A 19,123-nucleotide genomic window follows, 5' to 3' on the forward strand; every position below is an offset into this window, starting at 1 on the left:
CACCCCAAAGAGGAGGAGCCATAGTGAGAGCTCCCTGTGGATCCCGTCAACCCCCTTAATCCATGAGGACCTCCCTCCAGTATGACGGCACTCTGGGGCAACCCCACCATGTGTGTATATAGTCACCCTTCACCTGTTTGCACTTCCAGCAGCGTGGGTCATATCCTTTATGCATCTTTGCTATCCTAGCCAGCGGGTAATGCCACCTATGTATCAGTTTTAATGCTTTGTGCCTGTACTGCAGGGAGATGGTTGATGCCCCACCCTTCTACAGATCTGTGTCCATAATGCATCCTGAAGTCTCTCCCCATGTACGCCCCCCACCTAGCCCTGGCCGGGAGTGGGTTCCTAGGCTCCGCCAACAAGATTGTCCTCTATAGTCCTGAAATGAGTCCCTTGATACCCCTCCCTGTTAACAGGAGCCACTCAGTCTGTCAATTTCCTTAGGTTCTCACCCCACTGGGCGTCCAATAGGACTCCTTTCAGCTGCAGGTATCGGAAGGGTGACAGTTTACCCACGTTCAGAACCTCTTCCAGCCTACTCAGCGGGAGAAAGGTGCCTCATTCCCACATTTTTCTGGCTCTATAGAGCCCCCACTCGTACCAGAGTTGGAATGCTAATGGATCCCCTATCTCATCCCTCAGGGGAAGGGCCCATATGCAATTCAAGGGCGATGTCCAAGCCATCTGTTCACCCCATCCCCCCACCCCCCCCACCCCTCCCTCTTCCTTCCATGTAACCCACAGGACTTCCAGCACTGGGTGAAGCAAGACCCTTTGCGGGATACCGGATCTGTGCACCCACAGCCATTCTCCCAGTGAAACCGGGGCTAGTATAGCATTATCCATTGGCGCCCACTGCTTATTGAGAGCGGATTCAAGTGATCCACTATGACCCGGAGCTGAGTCGCTTTATTGTAGGTCTCTAGATCTGGGAATCTCCCCCTCCCTCGTCCTTTGGCAAGACTAAGGTCCTGTAGGCCACCCTATGCCTTGCCCCTACCCACATTTATTTTTAGCATAGCCATCTTCATCACAGCGAAAAACGACAGTGGGATCACTACCGGGAGCATCTGGAATAAAAACTGAAATTTGGCCCGCACCACCATCTTAATGGCATTTAAGCGCACCATCCAAGAGCCCTAGTCTCGCCTACCTCTCCATGTCGTTTCTCACGGCTGCCCACAACGGCAGGAAGTTATTGGGGAAGAGATCACCATAGTTATGCGTCACCTGAATTCCCAGGTGCAAATGAGTCCTCCTGTACCCGAAACAGCAGTTTTCCAATGTATTCCACATCTGCCTCTGACAGCCCCACCACCTTGAAGGCTACCGACTTCTCCAAATTAACTTTGAAGCCGGGCAACTCCCCATATTGCACCAACCTTTCCAGCAGAGGCAGCACCAATCGTTCCGGCTCAGTAATATAAAGCAGGGCATCATCTGCAGAGACCAATCTTGCACTCAATCGCCCCTATCTGGACCCCCTTTATTCTGCTGTCCTCCCTAACCGCTGCCGCCAAGTTCTCCATAACCAGTGCGTAAAGCAACAGGGAGAGGGGGCAACCCAGTCACATACCCACTGTAGTGGAAAGGCCTGCGACATACCTCCATTGACCACTACCCTCGCCGTAGGGCTGGAGTAAAGGGCCGCCATCCATTCCGTCCACCTCGGGCCCATCCCCATGGACTCCAGGACCTCCCCCATGAAGGACCAACTCACCCGGTTGAAGGCCTTCTCGGCATCTAGGGCCAGCAACTAAGCCCCCCCTTTCTTCGCCGCGTTGGCATTAAGAACCTGAATCGTCTTGCACATGTCTGCTCCCTGTCTATGCATCACACAACCCGCCTGGTATGGGTGAAACAGTCGTGGGAGGCAGGACTCCAAACACTATGCAAGGATCCAGGCAAAATATTTTGCATCGACATTCAGCAGAGATATCGGTCTATACGAGGCACAGCTCGTCGGTTCCTTCCTCCTGCCTCGGAATGACAGTTATGAACGATCGAAGAAACGTCAGTGGAATCGTAGCCTCCCCCACGACCGAGTTAAACAACTTTGCCAGCAGTGCAGTGTAGCGAGTAGGGATTGATACTGCTTGTAAAAATCTGCTGTAAACCCGTCCTCTCCTGGGGTCTTCCCCGCCTTTAGTCTCTGGATCGCTCGCAACACTTCTTCAAACGTCACCTACCCCTCCAGGACCTCTTTCTCCGCACCCAACAGCTTGGGCAACCGGCAATCTGCGAGATACACCTCAACTCCACCCCCGGAGGCTCCACCGGTCTGTTATAGAGCTTTTAATAGTATTTCGCGAACCAAGAAGAGATTTCATCCCCTGTAGTTCCATACTCCAATCTGCACCCTGTATTTAGACTATTCTCCTTTCCACCCTACACCCCCTCACTCTATTTGCCAAAAGTGTCCTCACCTTGTCACCCCTTTCATAGTACCTTTTGCTTTGTGAACCTCATCTTCTTAACCACCTCCCCTATCAATGCTGTGTGGAATTCCTGTCTCTTATCCCTCATCTCACACAGGAGTGCTCCCATATCGGCCACCTTATGGAGGATTTGTGACCGGGACACTTCAGTTCCCCACCCGGAGCCTGGCCTCAAACAGCCCTTTTCTTTCACGCGCCTTCAGCAATGAGGGGGCCCCGGAACATGGCTTTAGCAGCTTAGCAGACCATCGTTATACACGTCTCCCCGTTATCACTAACTTCAAAGTATGCCTGCTTCCCCCTTCCCAAGAAAGACCCGGAAGACCCTGTCCCTCAGCAAGGTATTACACCTCCAGCGGAATTGCCTCATGGTGCTCCTTATGTTTCATTCCACCACCAACTCATGATCAGACCAGGTACTTGCCTCGACCGTAGGTGCCCCTACCTCAGCCTCCTTGTCAAGTGGAACCAGGAGCAAATCTATCCTTGTATAGGTCTGGTGCAGGGGCAAAAAGAACATGTAACCCCCTGTCCCAGGAAGTGTCCCCGCCACACGTTTGCCCAGTAATGGTTATGCAGGAGGTGCTTGAAGGCAGTGTTTTTTGAGTATAACTTTTGGACCTTTTGCCTTTAGCCGACTACCAGTCTAGCACCGGATCCGCCACCAGGTTGGAATCCCTCCCTAGTACCGTGGCCCCCTCTGCCCAGCCATCTGACAACGCCAAGACCTGGCGCAGGAACCCAAACTGTCCCACGTTAGCATATAAGGTAGCCTGGGTAATTCACGTTTCTTCGTAGAATCCCTTTATCCCTAGAAATCAGCCTCCAAATCCCCTCTTGACCTGTATCTGTCATCTTGAAAGCTGTCCACAGTTAATACCCACTTCTTCCTTCCTTGCTATTTTCTGTGTGAAGCCCAAAGGATTCTATCAATTTCCTTGCCTTGTAGAGTCGATTCTGCCCCCGTTTATAGTGAGTCTCTTGCAGAAACATATTGCTTGTGAGAGATCTCTTGTTTTGGGAGTTTAGTCCTTTCATGTTTAACGTGGCTACGCGAACCTCAGCCATAACCTTTCCTTACTATTCTCCAGTCCCCTGAACATCAATGAAGAGGTACCACCTCTTTACCCTTCCAAAGACCCGCTGCATGAAAACTCCCCCTGACCCACCCCGCCTTACCCCAAACGGAGGCGTTTGACCGTGTGCCCCAAGCATGTTGATCACACCTGTTGAACCACCAGGAATGCTGTCCCCCTGCCCTTGCCACTGCGTTTGTCATCGTTAGGCAGAATTGTTTTTATTTTTTTATTTTTTTTTAATTGTATATGGTTACAAAAATATAACCTTTCACAAATCTCAAGTCAAATACATAATTTAACGAAGACAGAAAATGTATACAGTTAACAAACGAAGCATTTGCATCCAAGCCAGATCAAACAAAATTTAAACAATATTTAAAAGGATTTTACAATTTTATCTTACAGTCCTCAAGCATCTTGACAACAGCGATTGTCTTTTGATGGGAATGGCCATCGATCAGGCTTTCCCAGAAATGGTCATGTGCCCATGATGTTACATCGGACATGAATCTACTGAGAAATTGAAGCCTGGAATTTCTCGTGCCCTCACACTCCATCAGATGTTTGATTGATTGGTTTTCTGTCTTGGCACACGACTGACATGAGGAAGCTCCCAAACCTCTTCTCACCAGGATTTCCCCAGTGTGTAATATGTTCAATCTCAGTCTGAAAAACGTATTCCTTAATCTCCAGTCTTGGAATTTTATTAGATATTTGCTTTCGAAGCCCAGTTTTCTTTCCGATTTTTGTAGGGGATTTGGGTGTGACCCTGATCTTATTTTCTCAAGGGTCTTAATCCAATCCATTTCCTCCCATTTTTTTTTGGCCTTTAATGGATTTTCCTCCAACAATTTTGAGTCTGTCCGCCCACTCCTGCCATTCCTTCGCCTGCGAGTCAAGTCTATACAAATGGTGGGAGTTACCAGCCTCCAGATGTTTTCTCATATCTGTGTATAAGGATTGGTCTTGTTGTCGTAATACGGTGGTGAAAAGTCAGCAGTTTCCACCCTGCTTGGGATTTTAATGATCTTAAGCCCAGTTCGAATCTGATATTGTCCATCGATGGACTCATTGGTAAACCCAAGGCATGTTTCCAAACAAGACCTTCCCATTTTTGCCAGGACGTGACCATAGGTGGGGTTTGGCTTCTAGCCCATATAATAAAAAGGGGATGACTTTGGCCTGGTAAAACCTGAGGACGGGTATGAATGAGAATTTGCCAAATTTCCAAAGAATTCTTTTCATCTGGGCTGCTAGGGGTTTTATTTTTGTCTCAAGGTCAGACTCCAACCTGCATAATGCTGGTGTGGCATAGATTTTGTATCCCAGGTAAACCAAATCCTCCACCCTTATGATTGCCCCCCCTCCCCCCCCATTGACTACACGGGAAAAACATTTTTTTTATTCCTTTGCCTAAATACCAACACCCTTGATTTGTTTGGATTTAGGGAGAGCCCATTTTCAACTGCATAGTTGTGAATACCGGTAAGTAGACGCTGCAGCCCGATGGCTGTTTTGTCTAAAACCACCACATCATCGGTGTAGGCTAGCCAATGTATTTTCTTACCATTTAGGGAAGGACTAGCCAACGCTGCAGATGCTAAAAAGGCCCCCTTATCAGAGGTATACAAGTTGAAAAATAGCGCGGCCAGAGACACTGTCTGACCCCCCAGTTTACTCTCAGGGTTCTGACAGATGACCCTCCGCATCTAATCGCACCCTGATATCATTGTCCTTATGGAATTCTATGAGCATCGCCAGGTGCCCCTCTGGGATGCCTTTTGCTCTTAGTTTCATCCACAACCTTCCCCTGTCCACTTGGTCAAAGGCCCTTGAGAAATCTTCCCAGGCACCATAGAGTTGTTCACCTCCCTTACCCATTGTTAGGCAGAATTCTGTGCAGTGCCCTTAAGGACCACTACACACAATTAAGACTACAGGTGGTAATACAAGTTCACCTTTGGTACAAGCCTGTACTACTATGCCATAGTGCTAGCAGTGGCGGAGCAGCCAGGCTTATCTTAAGAGTATATGAGCAGTAGCAGAGATTACACAAAGGAACCACAATTACTGTGACTCATCCTCCCCCTTGGCCCACACCTTGAAGGCCTCCCAGACCGTGCCATGTTGTACCGTTGCCTCATTTCTTTGGAAAATTCCACCGCACAACTATGTAACGACTCCTGAAAGATTGGGTCTGACCGACATGCAGGGGGCATGCGCCATGGGGGCGAGGGGCAGCCTGTCCATCCCACATCAGCGTCATAGTGATAGGGGAGTGGTCAGAAATTGTGCGAGGGACAATCTTGAAATCTTTTACCCGTATCATAAGTGATGTAGGTATCGGCCAGTAATCCATTCTTGAATGCGCGTCGTGGACTGTCGAATAGTATGTGTAGTCACGTGTATCTGGATTTCGACCCCGTCATACATCCACTAGATCAAGGTGTTGCATTATGTTTAACACTGTGCATCCGCATTAGTCAATTCCCGTTGAGTGGATCTGTCCAGTACACCCCTGCCCAGATGATACATGTGTGGGTTCCCCCTAGTACAACGTCCAATACCTGACCATTGAATTCAGTCATCACCATTTGGGCCATATGTGTTTACTAGGGCTGTGGTGATGCATGCCAATTCGCCCCATAGAATAACCTATCTGCCTTGTGGGTCTATGCTGCGTTTAGTTTCTTGGAAAGGGATAGTGCAATGTATAAACGTCCTCACCCCATGGGATTGCGATGAATAATTAGTATAGCTCTGCTGATGTCCCCATGCTGCAGCAAATCCTTCTTTAAGGACCTCCATGGCATGCGTCTCCTGCAGCATCACCACTCTTGGGGCATGGTGGTTCATGTACGCCACAACCTTTCGTGACTTAATAGAGTGATTGAGACCACGGATATTCCATGATATGAATGTGATATTATTCTCTGTTATGACTTGATTGTACCATATTAGGGCCCAAACATTGAAGGGCAGAACCTAGGATATGATTGTAGTGTGTGGCCTAGGAGCAGCCTGCACTGTTTTTCAACATTAAGTTTAACAACTTTTAAAACAAAACTTGTGACACCCGAACATCTTAGGTTCACATTGACATTCTCCCTCCCCCTCCCACATCATCACCACCAACTCGACGATGGACCCTATCACAATAGAACACAATTGGAAATCCCTTGGGGAGCACCGTGAGCAGAGAGTGGTACTTCTCAGATCACCCCCAAGCAGCACGTCCCAAGTCATGGAGTTTGTGTGCCCATGGTCAATGCGAGGAAAAGGCATCGCACCACATATGGTATTCAATCATTGTTCATGTTAACAGGCTCATTATTGCACGTGGATAGACTGCCCCCGCCACCACAGTCTCTCCTCGGGAGCGGTATAGAAATGGTGGATTTGATGTAGGCTGTTGCTTCTGTCGGAACTTCAGAAATGTGCCCTTCCACCATGTGTATCCGCAGTTTTGCCGGGTGTAGTAGCGCATACTGGACCTGCCTCATGCGTAGAAGCTTTTTAACTGAATCATACCACTTGCACTCCGCCTGAAGACTGGCGGAGAAGTCAGGATATATATATGGATGTTCGAGGATTCGTACCGCAGAGTCCCTTTTTCTCTGGCCATGCATAGAATTTAGTCCCTGTCCTAGGAATTTAGGAGATTAGCAAAGGTGGTGCGGGGATGAGCCTAATAGAATAACATCTGCCTTGTGGGTCTACCAAGAAGTGTTGTGAACATTTAGATGATAGAACATTGTTTTCAACAGGTTCTCGACAAATTGTTCCATCAGGCCTTTACAGGTCGCCTCCAGAATCCCTTTGATACGTCAAGATCGCGATTCCAATTCATCACATTTATTGCGGATCTTGCTGAACTCCTGCTGCAAAGGTGCTATATCACGTTCATGTTTAGTGACTTTGTCTTCCGCCTCGCCAATCCTTGTCTCCGCCTCTGTGATACGAGCACCCTCCTTCTCGAGCTTCGATTTCAGTGACCCTATGGTTGAAACAATGCCATCTAGTTTCCTGTTTACTGCCATGAATCCGCTCTGCATCGCCGCGAGGAGTTGGCCGTCTCTGGTGGTAGGAGCCGAAGGCTGCTCGCCATCCGCTGGTGGCTCTGTGGGACCCAGTGTCTTTTCGGGGGTATTAGTGTATGAATCAATTGGCCCTTTCTTTTTGGTTCCAGAGCCCTTCGTCATGTTGATTCCTCAGCAAGTATCAGCAAAATGCTCTATTCAAAAAATGTGGTAACAGGTCTCCAGTTATCCTGATGTAGGATCATTACACCGATAGGCAAGATACCAGTGTTCAATCAGTGGCAGGTCAGCCTAACTGCGTTTAGGACACTGCCGTAGCGAAATAGAAGTCGGATGGGCTCCGTCTATAGGTCACACGTGCTCTAGGCGGATGTTTCACTTATGTCAGTGGCGTAGCTGGTCCCCGCTGTGTAAAGCGTCTCCGGGCCAAGTAAGTGTACAGACGCTCGGGGTGTTAACTCGATCTTCGTCCAGATCGCAGTCCAGTATTTGGGGTCCAGCACTGGCTCCCCCACCGGTGTGCTCACTGTATACCGGCCCCAGCACCTTCACCAGTGGCACCCACCTGTCACTTTAGTATTTGGCACGAGGGGCAGGCCCGCAGCACCCCAGAGCGCCCCAGCCCTGCAGTCCCTGTGGATTAGTATAGGCACTGGTTCCACCCTGGCATTCCCATGAGATGACTGTAGGCCCGCACCATAACCACTGCAGAAGGCCCTGCAAATGTTAGTGTTTATGTATCCCTCATTCCTCCTTTGCAATAGTATTTGGCGGTTTGTAACAGGTCTCCGTGACCCACAAATGTCCACACAGACAGAGCCTCTGTCAAGGATGATGCTGATGCCACACCTTGCCCAGTGCTTTGTGTGTGCTAGATTCAGGAGTATGACTCAATGGGCAATGACACACCGGGACCTCACTCACCTCTACGTGTCTCCACGCACAGCACCATGAGATATGAGGCCTCCCCTACCGAGGGGACGTGGGGCAGAACCACCCTTCCTCCGAGGGTCCAGTCAACGAGGCAGTGGGTGTGCGCCACCAGCATCCAGGTGGTGATGTAGTGGGAGAGGAGATTAAGCAGCAGCCCCCAGTAGCTTTGAAAATGTCCCCACAGTCGTCAGTGGTTTGTGGCTGGCAGTCTGTGTTTTCCGACACCGGGCGTCTGTTCGATCAGTAGGCAGGTGTTTTATAGCACATTCAGGCACCAGTATAGAATTGAAGGCCAGTCTCTCCAGCCACTGCAGCATTGCTGCTGCACCTCTCGGGAAACATCCAGAGCCCAATGACCCAGCACGATATGTATTATCTTGTTTGAAAGGTAGAACGGAGCGGGCAGCTGTATGCAGCTGGGGTGCAGCCCACAGCAGCGACCTCTCATCTGGCGCCCCCAGCAGTCTCGTATGTGCCTGCCAAGTTGGTTGTTTGTGTCTATTGTGCACTTACTTCCGACTCCCCTGTGGTGTCCACTGGTGCCTCCAGAAGCCCAGGCAGGCCAGCATTGCAAAACATGGCTGCGAGATTATAAGGAGCCTCGCCGCTGGGGTATAGCTCCAGACGAGCCCTCTGTTATGTGGAGCGCCTCAGGTATGCAATCCGAATTAGCCTCCTGTCTGGTATCCTCGTGCCAGCAGCCTTGCGCCTAGAGTGCCCCCTCCCCCACCAGGGAGCTCACGGCCACCACAGTGGGCATTCGCCCCTTTGTCCCAAGTTCTTGCAGGATCGCAGATATTCGATCAGATGCAACCGCTGCTATCCCAGGTTAGGGCACTCACTTAGGGAGAGGCTCCAGGCGCCACCTCCGAAGCGGGCCACCAGGGAGTGCGTAGGAGCAGTTAGGTCACCTGTGCAACAATGCATCTTTTCCAAATTCAGACCTAGTCGCCAGCCGCGGCCGATGTCAGATTCTTTGTTAGCTGGACACAGCAGGATTCATTTGAACTAAGGATGTCGTGGGGCCAGAGCTCCTCAATCAGGCAGCCATCTTGCTTGGCTGCCCGACCGCACCCCCCCCCCCCTCCCGGGACGTCTGTTCTGTTATCCTGGAGGGTTGCTATTGCTCATGGGGAACTCTGAGACTTTCATGGGCTGCTAGTTGGGTTCTCATGTTCCCTTGGCCTTCTCAGAAACAGAGAATTTTGAGAACTAAGGGAAGGCTGGAGATATGGGGCTGCAAACAAGCATACTGGCACATGATGGGGAAACACGACTTTGATGGTGCTAAGAAAGGAGGCCTAAAGTTAGGACATACCCTGAGCGTCTCCACATATCTCATACCCTTAGTTGATGGGGGTCCACGCCCTCGCTTGACAAGGCCAGAGTATAATGGCTTGGTAGGATAGCCATTTTGTTAGATGTCCATTGTAAAAAAGAATGTACCACAGATTGATATATTTAATCCAAAATATACACTTGGTGAAGGGAATTCTTATAGAGATCCAAGCTGTAAGAGGAAATGTATCTGGGGTTGCGGGGGACTTGAAACCTTGTATTCAAATTAAAATATAAAATTCTCTTAGCCCCAAGGTACAAGTGGGGTGGTTTGTGTGTGTTAAGGGAGGTAGGCATGCAGCAAGATGCAGTTTGCAGATAGGCGGCAGAGAGAGGAAGTAGAGAGTGAAGCTGGATATGAGAATGCTTTGAGGGCTTACACCAGCAGTTTTAGCCTGATTGGGGTGCTTGTATGTTATAACTTTAATTTCTGCTGATGTATTACCACCAAAATGACGACAAACAGTGTATTTGTTTATCATTTGAATACTGTTTCTCTCTCGTTTAAGGCTCAACAGCAAGATGCAAAGCTCAGATGGGAGGAAATAGAGGACTATCTCAGGAAAAGAACATCTGAATTTGAATCTGCACAACAAGGTTTCAAACAAGTTTTTCACGATATTTCTAATCTATTTGAGATGTAGCTTTTTCCTTGAAACCATAACCCTCCTCAAAACCGTATTCTCGCCAACACCAATGTCTAAAACTATTCTTTAAACTGACACAATGCAACTGATAGAGGCTAACTCAAGGTCTGTTTTCATTCGCTGTCATGCTGCATTTCTCACAATGCTTAAATTATGTTGGTGCAATGAAAATACTGCATGTGAAGTGTTCAAATCCGGCCCTAAATCAGAGATCTGATTTTCTGCTGTAATGCTACAGAGAAGAAACTGAAGACCGGATGGTGGGAGAGGGAAGTAAAGGGGAAATACTGGGGCATGTACTACAGATTTGGAAGGGATGGAGCTTGACCACCACTAATTTCAGAAAAGTATTGTGCTACCTGTGAACAGGAAGGATGGCCTTTGAAGACAATTCATGAGAGATGGGTTCGGGACTTTGGATGCTAATGGATAGGATTGACAGACTGTATGCCGGGTTGGCTTTTTTGCTGCTAGACTTATACTGGCACTCATATTGGGCTTGGGCATCACACATGATATGCCGGAAGAAGCTGTTCTGCATTTTGGGAGTATTTGGGTAGAGCAACAAATGTCTGTACGAGAGTCTGATTGGTATCTGAACCTTTTTGAAAATGTAAATGTGTGAAAATGTAGTACGACTAATTCTGTGTCTTGGCCCTGTCCCATGAGTGAATTAGGAAAGCCAGTCTATCAGAACTCTTGGGCCAGTCCTGTGATCTTCCTGGTTGAGGGCAAGGTTGAGATTCAGAGCCCCTGTCCCAGCCCCACAAACCCTTAGCTTATCATTTGTTTCACTTTCCCAGTGTTTGGTTCCTGTTCTATTTGTAATCTTTATTGATGCCCCTCAACCATCATATAGAGAACCAGTATTGTGATGTCTGCAGTATATGTCCACTTACCAAGTTTAACTGCTTGATGTGTGACAGTTTCTGCTATATCAAGTACCAGGAACAATGCACAGCGCTGCCCCTTCCAAGCCTGCTTTTTTTATTGCGGTCTTACACTTTCAAAGGAGACTTTGCACTGAAAGAGTTATGGTCAAAGGAGCTGCGTCAGCCCTGCCTGGAGCAGATACAGAGAGGAGGCAGAATTGCCTGATCTCAAAACGGCCACACCATCTGATCTCAAAAGGGCCCTTGCACCTTTTAAAGCTTCAGCAGTTCCTACCAAACCTACAGGTGAAGAAAGATAACCTAGTTAAGCAGTGTCTGCTCCGTCCTTATATCAAGGGTGGGGTGGGGGGGTTAGGGGGAGTGCAGCCCCATCGCTTTAGTTGATTGGTGTGTACTTTATGTATATCCCTCTTGCGCCGTGCTACTGCATTGGGCAGTGAGTCAAAGTCCAAAGCAGTAGCACAGCACCAGGCAGTGCAGAACACTGAACATGCTTTATTTGGGGACACTGATGTCGTCTTCAGCGCAGGGGTGAACCCCCGCTCAGTTTTCTTTTTCAATGCAGAGCCCTTTGGGCTCCTCAAAGTACATAGTGCCCAATAATGGGAGACCAGAGGGGCATAGGAAGTCTGGCCCCACAACCTCTCATTTTTGCAGTAATAGCATACGCACTGACTGACAGGAAAGGAAAGGGGTGCTCTGCTGTCACTCAGTGCGTTCTGCAGAGGAGGGTCATCCAGTCTTTTTCTTGTGTTGCGGTGTGCTGAGGGAACAAGCAGGTAAGTGAAGTGTTAATGTGTGATTTGTATGTATTAATGCAAGGGGGCGTTGTCTGAGCTTGCGCATGTATGACTGTCCATGTGTATAGGTTTGTGTTGGTTTTTGTGTATGTGCTCTTGTCTGAATGTACGGGCGAATGGCAGAGAGTAGGTTTGATGTATATGTGTGTGAATTAGTGTGCGCCGTATCAGTGGGTGGGCATGTCTGCTTTGGTGAATGGGCCTCTAATTTTAGTTGGCGGAGGTTACTGGCCTCATTGCATTTTTGACTTCTCATGAAGGGTAAAGAAATTACGGTGTTAAGTGGCTCGACTGGCCCGCATTGGCAGTGCAGCCAGTCTCGATATACTTTCTTTCTGTGGCATGTTGGTTTTTACAGGCAAAGTCAACAGGTGTAAGTTCTTGTATGGTAATAATGTCATATATTGGTACATCCTGCATGACGTGTATGGGCACAGCCAGCATAAAAATATTTTTATACTTGCAAATATTGTGTGAAAAGGCATAATGGAAATTATTTTGTGCACTGTTGGGGACTTGCACCTATTGTACTTTTTCATGTGCCACCATACAAAACCGGTTTTTTATCCAGTTTTTCACAAAGCGTACTGTAAAATGCATCATATTAATCCATTATTTTAAAAATGTTCTCATGAGGGATAAAACGCCCCCCTGAATCCCTTTTGGCTGGTCCAACTTGCCCTGCTACGCAGTCGCTCCCGCATAGTCAGGCAAACATTTACCCCCCTCCAATTAAAACTTCCACCAGTTGCCACTGTAGTGAAGTATACAAATCACCCAGAAGACTAAAAAAGCGACCAGAACTAATGCCAAACCTTTTTAGTAAGTCATAATGTCATGGAAGCATACAAAGGGCTAAAGCAAACTGGTCCAAAGCCACAGTTACCCAAAAAACAAGAGAAAGCAATACACCAGGAGGAGAAAAGGAGATCCCTAGAGAACCTGCAGAGCCAGAGGGCCTACATTCTGAAAGGGAGCTGTATGGAGGAACCTTGACCCAGACAGAGGGTTAGAATATCTAAAGCTTGCAAAGCATGCTGGGCGTTTCATCCCTGAAACTGGTAAAGTGCAAACAGGACGCAGTATCTCTAGTGGTCTGCTAATTGTGGCTGATTGTCCAGGTGGCTGCATTGGTCGAGCCCCTGATATTGTGCCAGAGGTGTTAAGGTGCTATATCCTTGGAGAAGTGTTCAAGAGACCTTAGAGAGCAAAGTACTGTGTCTTGAAGTTAGAAGACATAACCCAGAGATTGCATTCAATGTGCCAAGAAGTATACTAGGCGATATATCCCAGGAGCAACAGGGTAACCTTGAGGCACTAGAAGGTATCCTTTCCTAAAATGGGAATGACTCAACGGTGGGCTTTCCTGGCATGCTGGCTCCTTGTGATAGCTGGAAGCAACGCAAAGGCTTTGATTCAAGTGTTGGGGGCTTTTCTAGGCATGTAAGCCCGCTCCCCCAGCCACTAACACTTTGTTCCTTAGGCCCCAGACTTAAAATCGGGGGTGCTAGTGATCTTTATTTGTTTTTTGTGGTGAAATCGGTGTGCCAATTGTGCCAGCATAATTGTAATAATTGTAGAGAGTTCAGAATTTAAACTCATGGACCTATGAGAAATGAGATCAACAGAACTTGACCTAACAGTTCAACTTAGTGAGGTGCATTCCCAAAAATGACCAAACATGAAGGCGGTCAGGAACTTGAATAGAGGCTACCATTCCTACTGTTGCTTCTGCAAAGGGAGCTGGGTTACATCTGCATGATACATCTGAAGAAAGTACCCTAGACAAATAGACTTGAGAATCGCATTGTTTTTGGGGACCTCTCGGAGAACAGACCCAAAATAAGAGCTTGCCTACAAATATTCAATAGAGGATGGGGCAGGAGTGGTTGGTCAGGACTTCATGTTTAATGTAAAGGTCACAGTTGTGATCTCCAACAGCAATCCCTATCTCATAAAGATGGTACACTCCCTTGCTCAAGTGATCTGAAAAAATACTCGAGTATTGGATGTGTCAAGATTGCTCTTCACTGATGGGACATCGGCCTGCTCGACCGCTGTTTAAATCTACCAGAAAGAACGTGCCTCTGCTAGGGGGAGTCATCTGTATTTCCCCAAAAGCCTGCTCGGCCAATTGTGCTGGCAGTTGGAGCGAAAGGGAGCCAGGAAGGTGTTACGCTCACCTGGTCTCTGCGGGGACGTTGGAGCATGGTTGGAGCCCTCCCTGGACTTGGCTCCCCTGGATCAGACTCCTTGCCCAGCTGCTGTAGTGTGGGCTGCTCTGGTTGCTGGCACTGCCCCAGAGAGAATATGAGAGGCAATGAGAATGCTGTGGTTAAATTGGGATTTCCCTCAAACCCTTCGTTCCAGAATGAGGTGAGCATGCGTTTACCCATATAGTCTCACCTGTTTTCTTGTGAGGATGAGCTCTCTGTCCTGCTTCTCATCAGCAGGGGCGCCTTTGATGGACCTAGTTGCTTCACTGGTCCGTGTGAGTGCCGGCCCAGACCGGCTGTGACTGTACCACTTTGAAGGTAAGTGTTCTTAACAATGATTATTGTCCGTAACCCTTGTAATGTCTTATCTCTCCCCAATAGGTGTGAAGATGACCACGTGGTGTTGGGAGCGAGTCCAAATGGTGCCAGAGGGGATTGCGAAGCTCCCAATGAAAAGGTAAGTTGGTTTTCAGGGTCGAACGCAAGGCTTAGTGTTGCGTGGCCAAGCGTAAGATATTTATGCAGTCTCTAACCTTGTGTGTCCTTTTCTCTTGCAGGGATGGCCTGGCCGCGTCAGACGGGAAGCGGCTATCGGGAGACCTGCCAGCGATTACTGGATGGATAAATCCGTGAAGATGCTGGGCGAGATGAACTCCCGCGTAGCTAGACGTCCGGAAAAGGTGAGGACGCCCCGACTCTGGTGACAATGGGAATCGGATAAGATGCGATGCGCTGCAGGCGATGGGATTGCAGGTGACGGGTAAGATGCACGCCCAGCGATGGTGTTGCTGGAGTTAGGTAGGCTGAACGTCGAGCCATGGTATTTCTGGAAGCAGGTAAGCTTCACGCTAAGATGAAGGGTTGGAGTCAGGTAAGCTGCGCTTCAAGCCGTGGTGTGGCTGGAGTCAGGTAAGGTGCGCGCTGAATATTATGTACTGGAACCTGGCGAGATGCGCGTTGAGATGAGCTGGAAACAGGTAAGAACGCTTTAGGCGGCGGTAAGCGTTACGCTGCAGAAAGCAGAGTAACGCGAAGCACTTGCATGCGGGTGGGGCTGGCTTAAATAGCCTGGTCCCAGCAACTCTCCTTTGGCCCCGCCTTATGGCTCCACCTTGCCACTACCAGAGACTGCTGCACTTGCTCCCCAATGTTTCCTAATGGCCACGCCTGGCCTGATGCATGTGCCCCAGACACAAAGTGTGCAGAGCACACTTTCTCATGAGCCTGGCGCCAAAGGCATTTAGACCCTTTAGATGACGAAGATAGTGGCCCTTGTCCTGTGGCCATGACAGAAGGAGGAACTCGTGCTGACGCGCTCTGTTGGCCACGCCCCCCGACCATCATCTGCTATAGCTTGGCACCGGTAAATAGGGTAGTTGGGCGTGTTGGACCGTGCTGTGGACAGATGCGGTAAGCGCCGCACAAATATACCATTATCAGGAGGCGGGTTATTAAGACTGATACTGAGCTGAAGTATTTTTTTTTTTTATGCCTCTCCAGTTGCTCCAAGTCCTTACTAGCACCTAGTGTTGATGTGGAGAAGGGAAACGGACTTGTGACAAGCTCCTTGAACCAGTCGGGCGTGCCACCAACATAAGCTGTGTAGTGTCTGCCACTTTCTCCTTCTAACCTCTAAATTTCTTGTCTCTATTGTTCTAAAAAATGTTCAAACGTAAAGCTAGTGTTTTAGATTTATTGAATGCTCTTCCAAAAAGAGATAGCTCAAGTAACAGCATCAGGAGACTCTCTCAAGCCGAAGTACTTATCGATGAGATGGAATTCCTCCTGACTGTCTTATCCAATATCCAACCAATGGCTCTCCAGAATCCGGCAGTCTGCCACGATGAACCTATAGCAATTACTGCGGACACTCTTTCTTTAAACTCATCAGGCTTAACTCCTACCACTAATCGTAAACAGTTAAATCTGCCACTCCGTATTACCCACAAGAACCTGACACCTGGTGTGACTGAAGTACATTGGGTTGACAGACAGGAAGCAGGATGGAACTATAAAGTGGAACATGTAACTCGCGCAACTGTTCATTCGCACGTGCCATGTTCTAATCGATTTACCATCCTTCAGTAACAAAACCTGCCATCTGATGTTTCTTCTTCTGCACTTGACACAACGATCTCTGCCGTACAACCTGACCTGCTTAATTCTGGTTGCCACCCACACCATGGATGTACTAATCAGGACTCTGTTTTTCTTGTCTTCTCTGATAAGTGCTTTAATTGTTCTCAGCTCAACTCTAAAATCGATGCTGTAATCTTAGCAGTTTCTAGCCTCAAATGATTCCCTAAAGGTTATGTCCAAATTAACTTCTACACTGGACCTGGGAGAAAAACTAACAGTTTCCGACCTTAAGCGTCCCTATTCGAGCATATGGTTCCTACTCCTTTTGTTCAACAGTCTCCATCAGCTCCTTATACTAATGGAGCTAGGAGGCATGCAAATTGCAGTAATCCGACATCAGCTACCCAGATTAGGGTTTATAAGAATCTATGCAATTCCCCGTCCCATCTGCGTTACTCAAAGCACCTATAGCTAAGCTAGGCACATCACATCATAAGTGGGCTTCCATCTCGCCCAGGAATACAGATGGCTGCACAACGGGACTGCTCACAAACCTAATCCTAATATGTATCCCCAAACTCCAACATCCAATAGGACGGCTTCCTCTTGTGAGGTCTTCATGACACAGGTCCCTGAATTACTGCGAGGTGCAACTGAGAATGATGCTTCGTTTATCAATAGGTGCATGCACTGGTTATATCATAGGAAGGGCTGTCATTCAATTGTTCGGTCCGACATGCTCCAAGATAGATACCTACCAGATAATACCAAACCTAAGTGGGATAATATCAAGCTCATGCAATCACACCAGTTCTTAGTGGATGGGCTACTTGCCATGGAGTAACGTACATGCCCTCCTGATGGCTCTAGGATTCAACTTGGACAGTCCCCTACACGCTCTCTTGTCTCTAACACCATGAATGATACTTTTTGCATTCAGTCTAGTCACTTACCCACCAAGATGAACTCTCTATCTAGCACAGAATATTCAGAATGTCCCCATATTACCTTCTTGATGCACTGCCTCCCTTTACTTCCCTCCTCAGAACAAGAGCAATCTTACCTCTAACTGACTGACAAAAGACACTATCAAGATTATTTCGTGGGGCATCCTGGGACTATCGAACAAGCTAGAGGTGCTAGATCGGCTTAATTATGTTGTTGGGCCTCACATCATTTATTTGGAGGAGACCTGGAAGTTGGAGCCGGGTGATATACTAGGTTATATTACCTTATTTTGCCCTGCATCTAAATCCCTAAAAGCAAGCCAATGGGTGGGGGGGTTGGGAGCTTTTGATTTGGAGTTAGGCTACGATAGAAGTATCTTGCATTAGACATTTGCTTGACTGACCTATTGGGGGTATCAATAGAATTTGTTGGGGGGGTCATTTTATTTATTTATTTATTTTTTTATAACTCCCCTAATACCATAACAGAGTTCAGTTTCTAAGCGCAGAGCCGGGATTCGAACGTCTGTTGCTCTGCGTGGTCTTGCTTCAAAGAAAAGCGTGTTGTCCCCTGTGCGATCATCCGTTCACAGGAGGATATAGTATTCGCTTATTGAATTTGTATCTAAGAGCTTTAACTGATATCCTAAATTAATGTCACTCTTGAGAAAGACTTGGATACAAGAACCCCATCTAATCAAACCTGCATTATAATTGTGGGCGATTTAAATATTCAATTCAAACCTTTTGACCCTTAGCCAGAGGACCTACATATAGAATACGAGCAATGGGAAATCTCCGAGCTACTTTTTACAGACTTTCCGAGCCGGCACACTCATCGCAACCTATTAGTTGATATAATTGCTCGCCATGGGTTGAGAGCCTGTAATGGCTGCATCCATGGCGACCGACCTTCCTGTGCAGTTATTTTGACTATATCCTTGTATGTCTGGAATCCTGGAAAATAGATTAGTTTAGGGTTGGAAAAAGACTTGAGAGCGACCATGACTCACTGGACCTATATTTGGACTCTTCAATGCTTAGTCTGGTTCACATTGACCAGCTCCCACAGATTACATTTCTATCTCATGCCCACCATTGTCGCCGGAAATGGGTTTCGATTAACCAAGCAGTGGCTCTCCCTAGTCTCTACACTGACCCATTACCATTTCTACTTGACTGTGGCCCGGAAGAGTCCTTTATGGCACCATTAACCTTTTACAACTGGCTGGTTCACATTATCAACTATTTATGTCGATCTGTGCCCCAAATGAATGCCTAATTATAGAGCTACCTGGTTCGACTTGGAGCGTAGACAAGCCAAGAAATCACTACTCTTTATTTTTTTTATTGTCTTGATTTAAAATAAAACTTTACAATTACATACACATCAAAAGCTAAAAAAAAATTACACATTTCTCTTACTAAAAAACACAAGCTAAGAACAAAGGGAAATAACCCCAGAACACAACACATGGCTAATATTCCATGGATTACCATTCACCTTCTCAAATTTGCCTTAAACCCCTCAACCTGTCATATTTCAGCCAACTTTATTATTTACTAACTCCGGATTGGGGTTGGAAGGCCGTGGCTGAAATGTTCGACAGAGAAAAGACAAAGTTATATTTCTGAAAACCTTTGGTCTTTTCTCCCCTGAACATTGCAGCCACAGGCTTCCAACCCCACCCACATCCCCACCCCTAATTA

General features: G+C 47.7%; 1 protein-coding gene across 3 annotated transcripts in view; it reads left to right on the forward strand.

Moving 5' to 3' along the window:
- KTN1 (kinectin 1) overlaps positions 1–19,123 on the forward strand; it is a 3,101,875-nt gene that overhangs the window by 388,285 nt on the left and 2,694,467 nt on the right. For all 3 annotated transcript variants that reach the window (XM_069637667.1, XM_069637665.1, XM_069637666.1), the window contains one exon: positions 10,341–10,428. In XM_069637667.1, the coding sequence (XP_069493768.1) occupies positions 10,341–10,428 (88 nt within the window). The remainder of the gene's footprint in view (positions 1–10,340; positions 10,429–19,123) is intronic.

The sequence above is a fragment of the Ambystoma mexicanum genome, chromosome 14 (assembly GCF_040938575.1).
Source record: "Ambystoma mexicanum isolate Mex_15411 chromosome 14, UKY_AmexF1_1, whole genome shotgun sequence".
Taxonomy (NCBI): Eukaryota; Metazoa; Chordata; class Amphibia; order Caudata; family Ambystomatidae; genus Ambystoma; species Ambystoma mexicanum.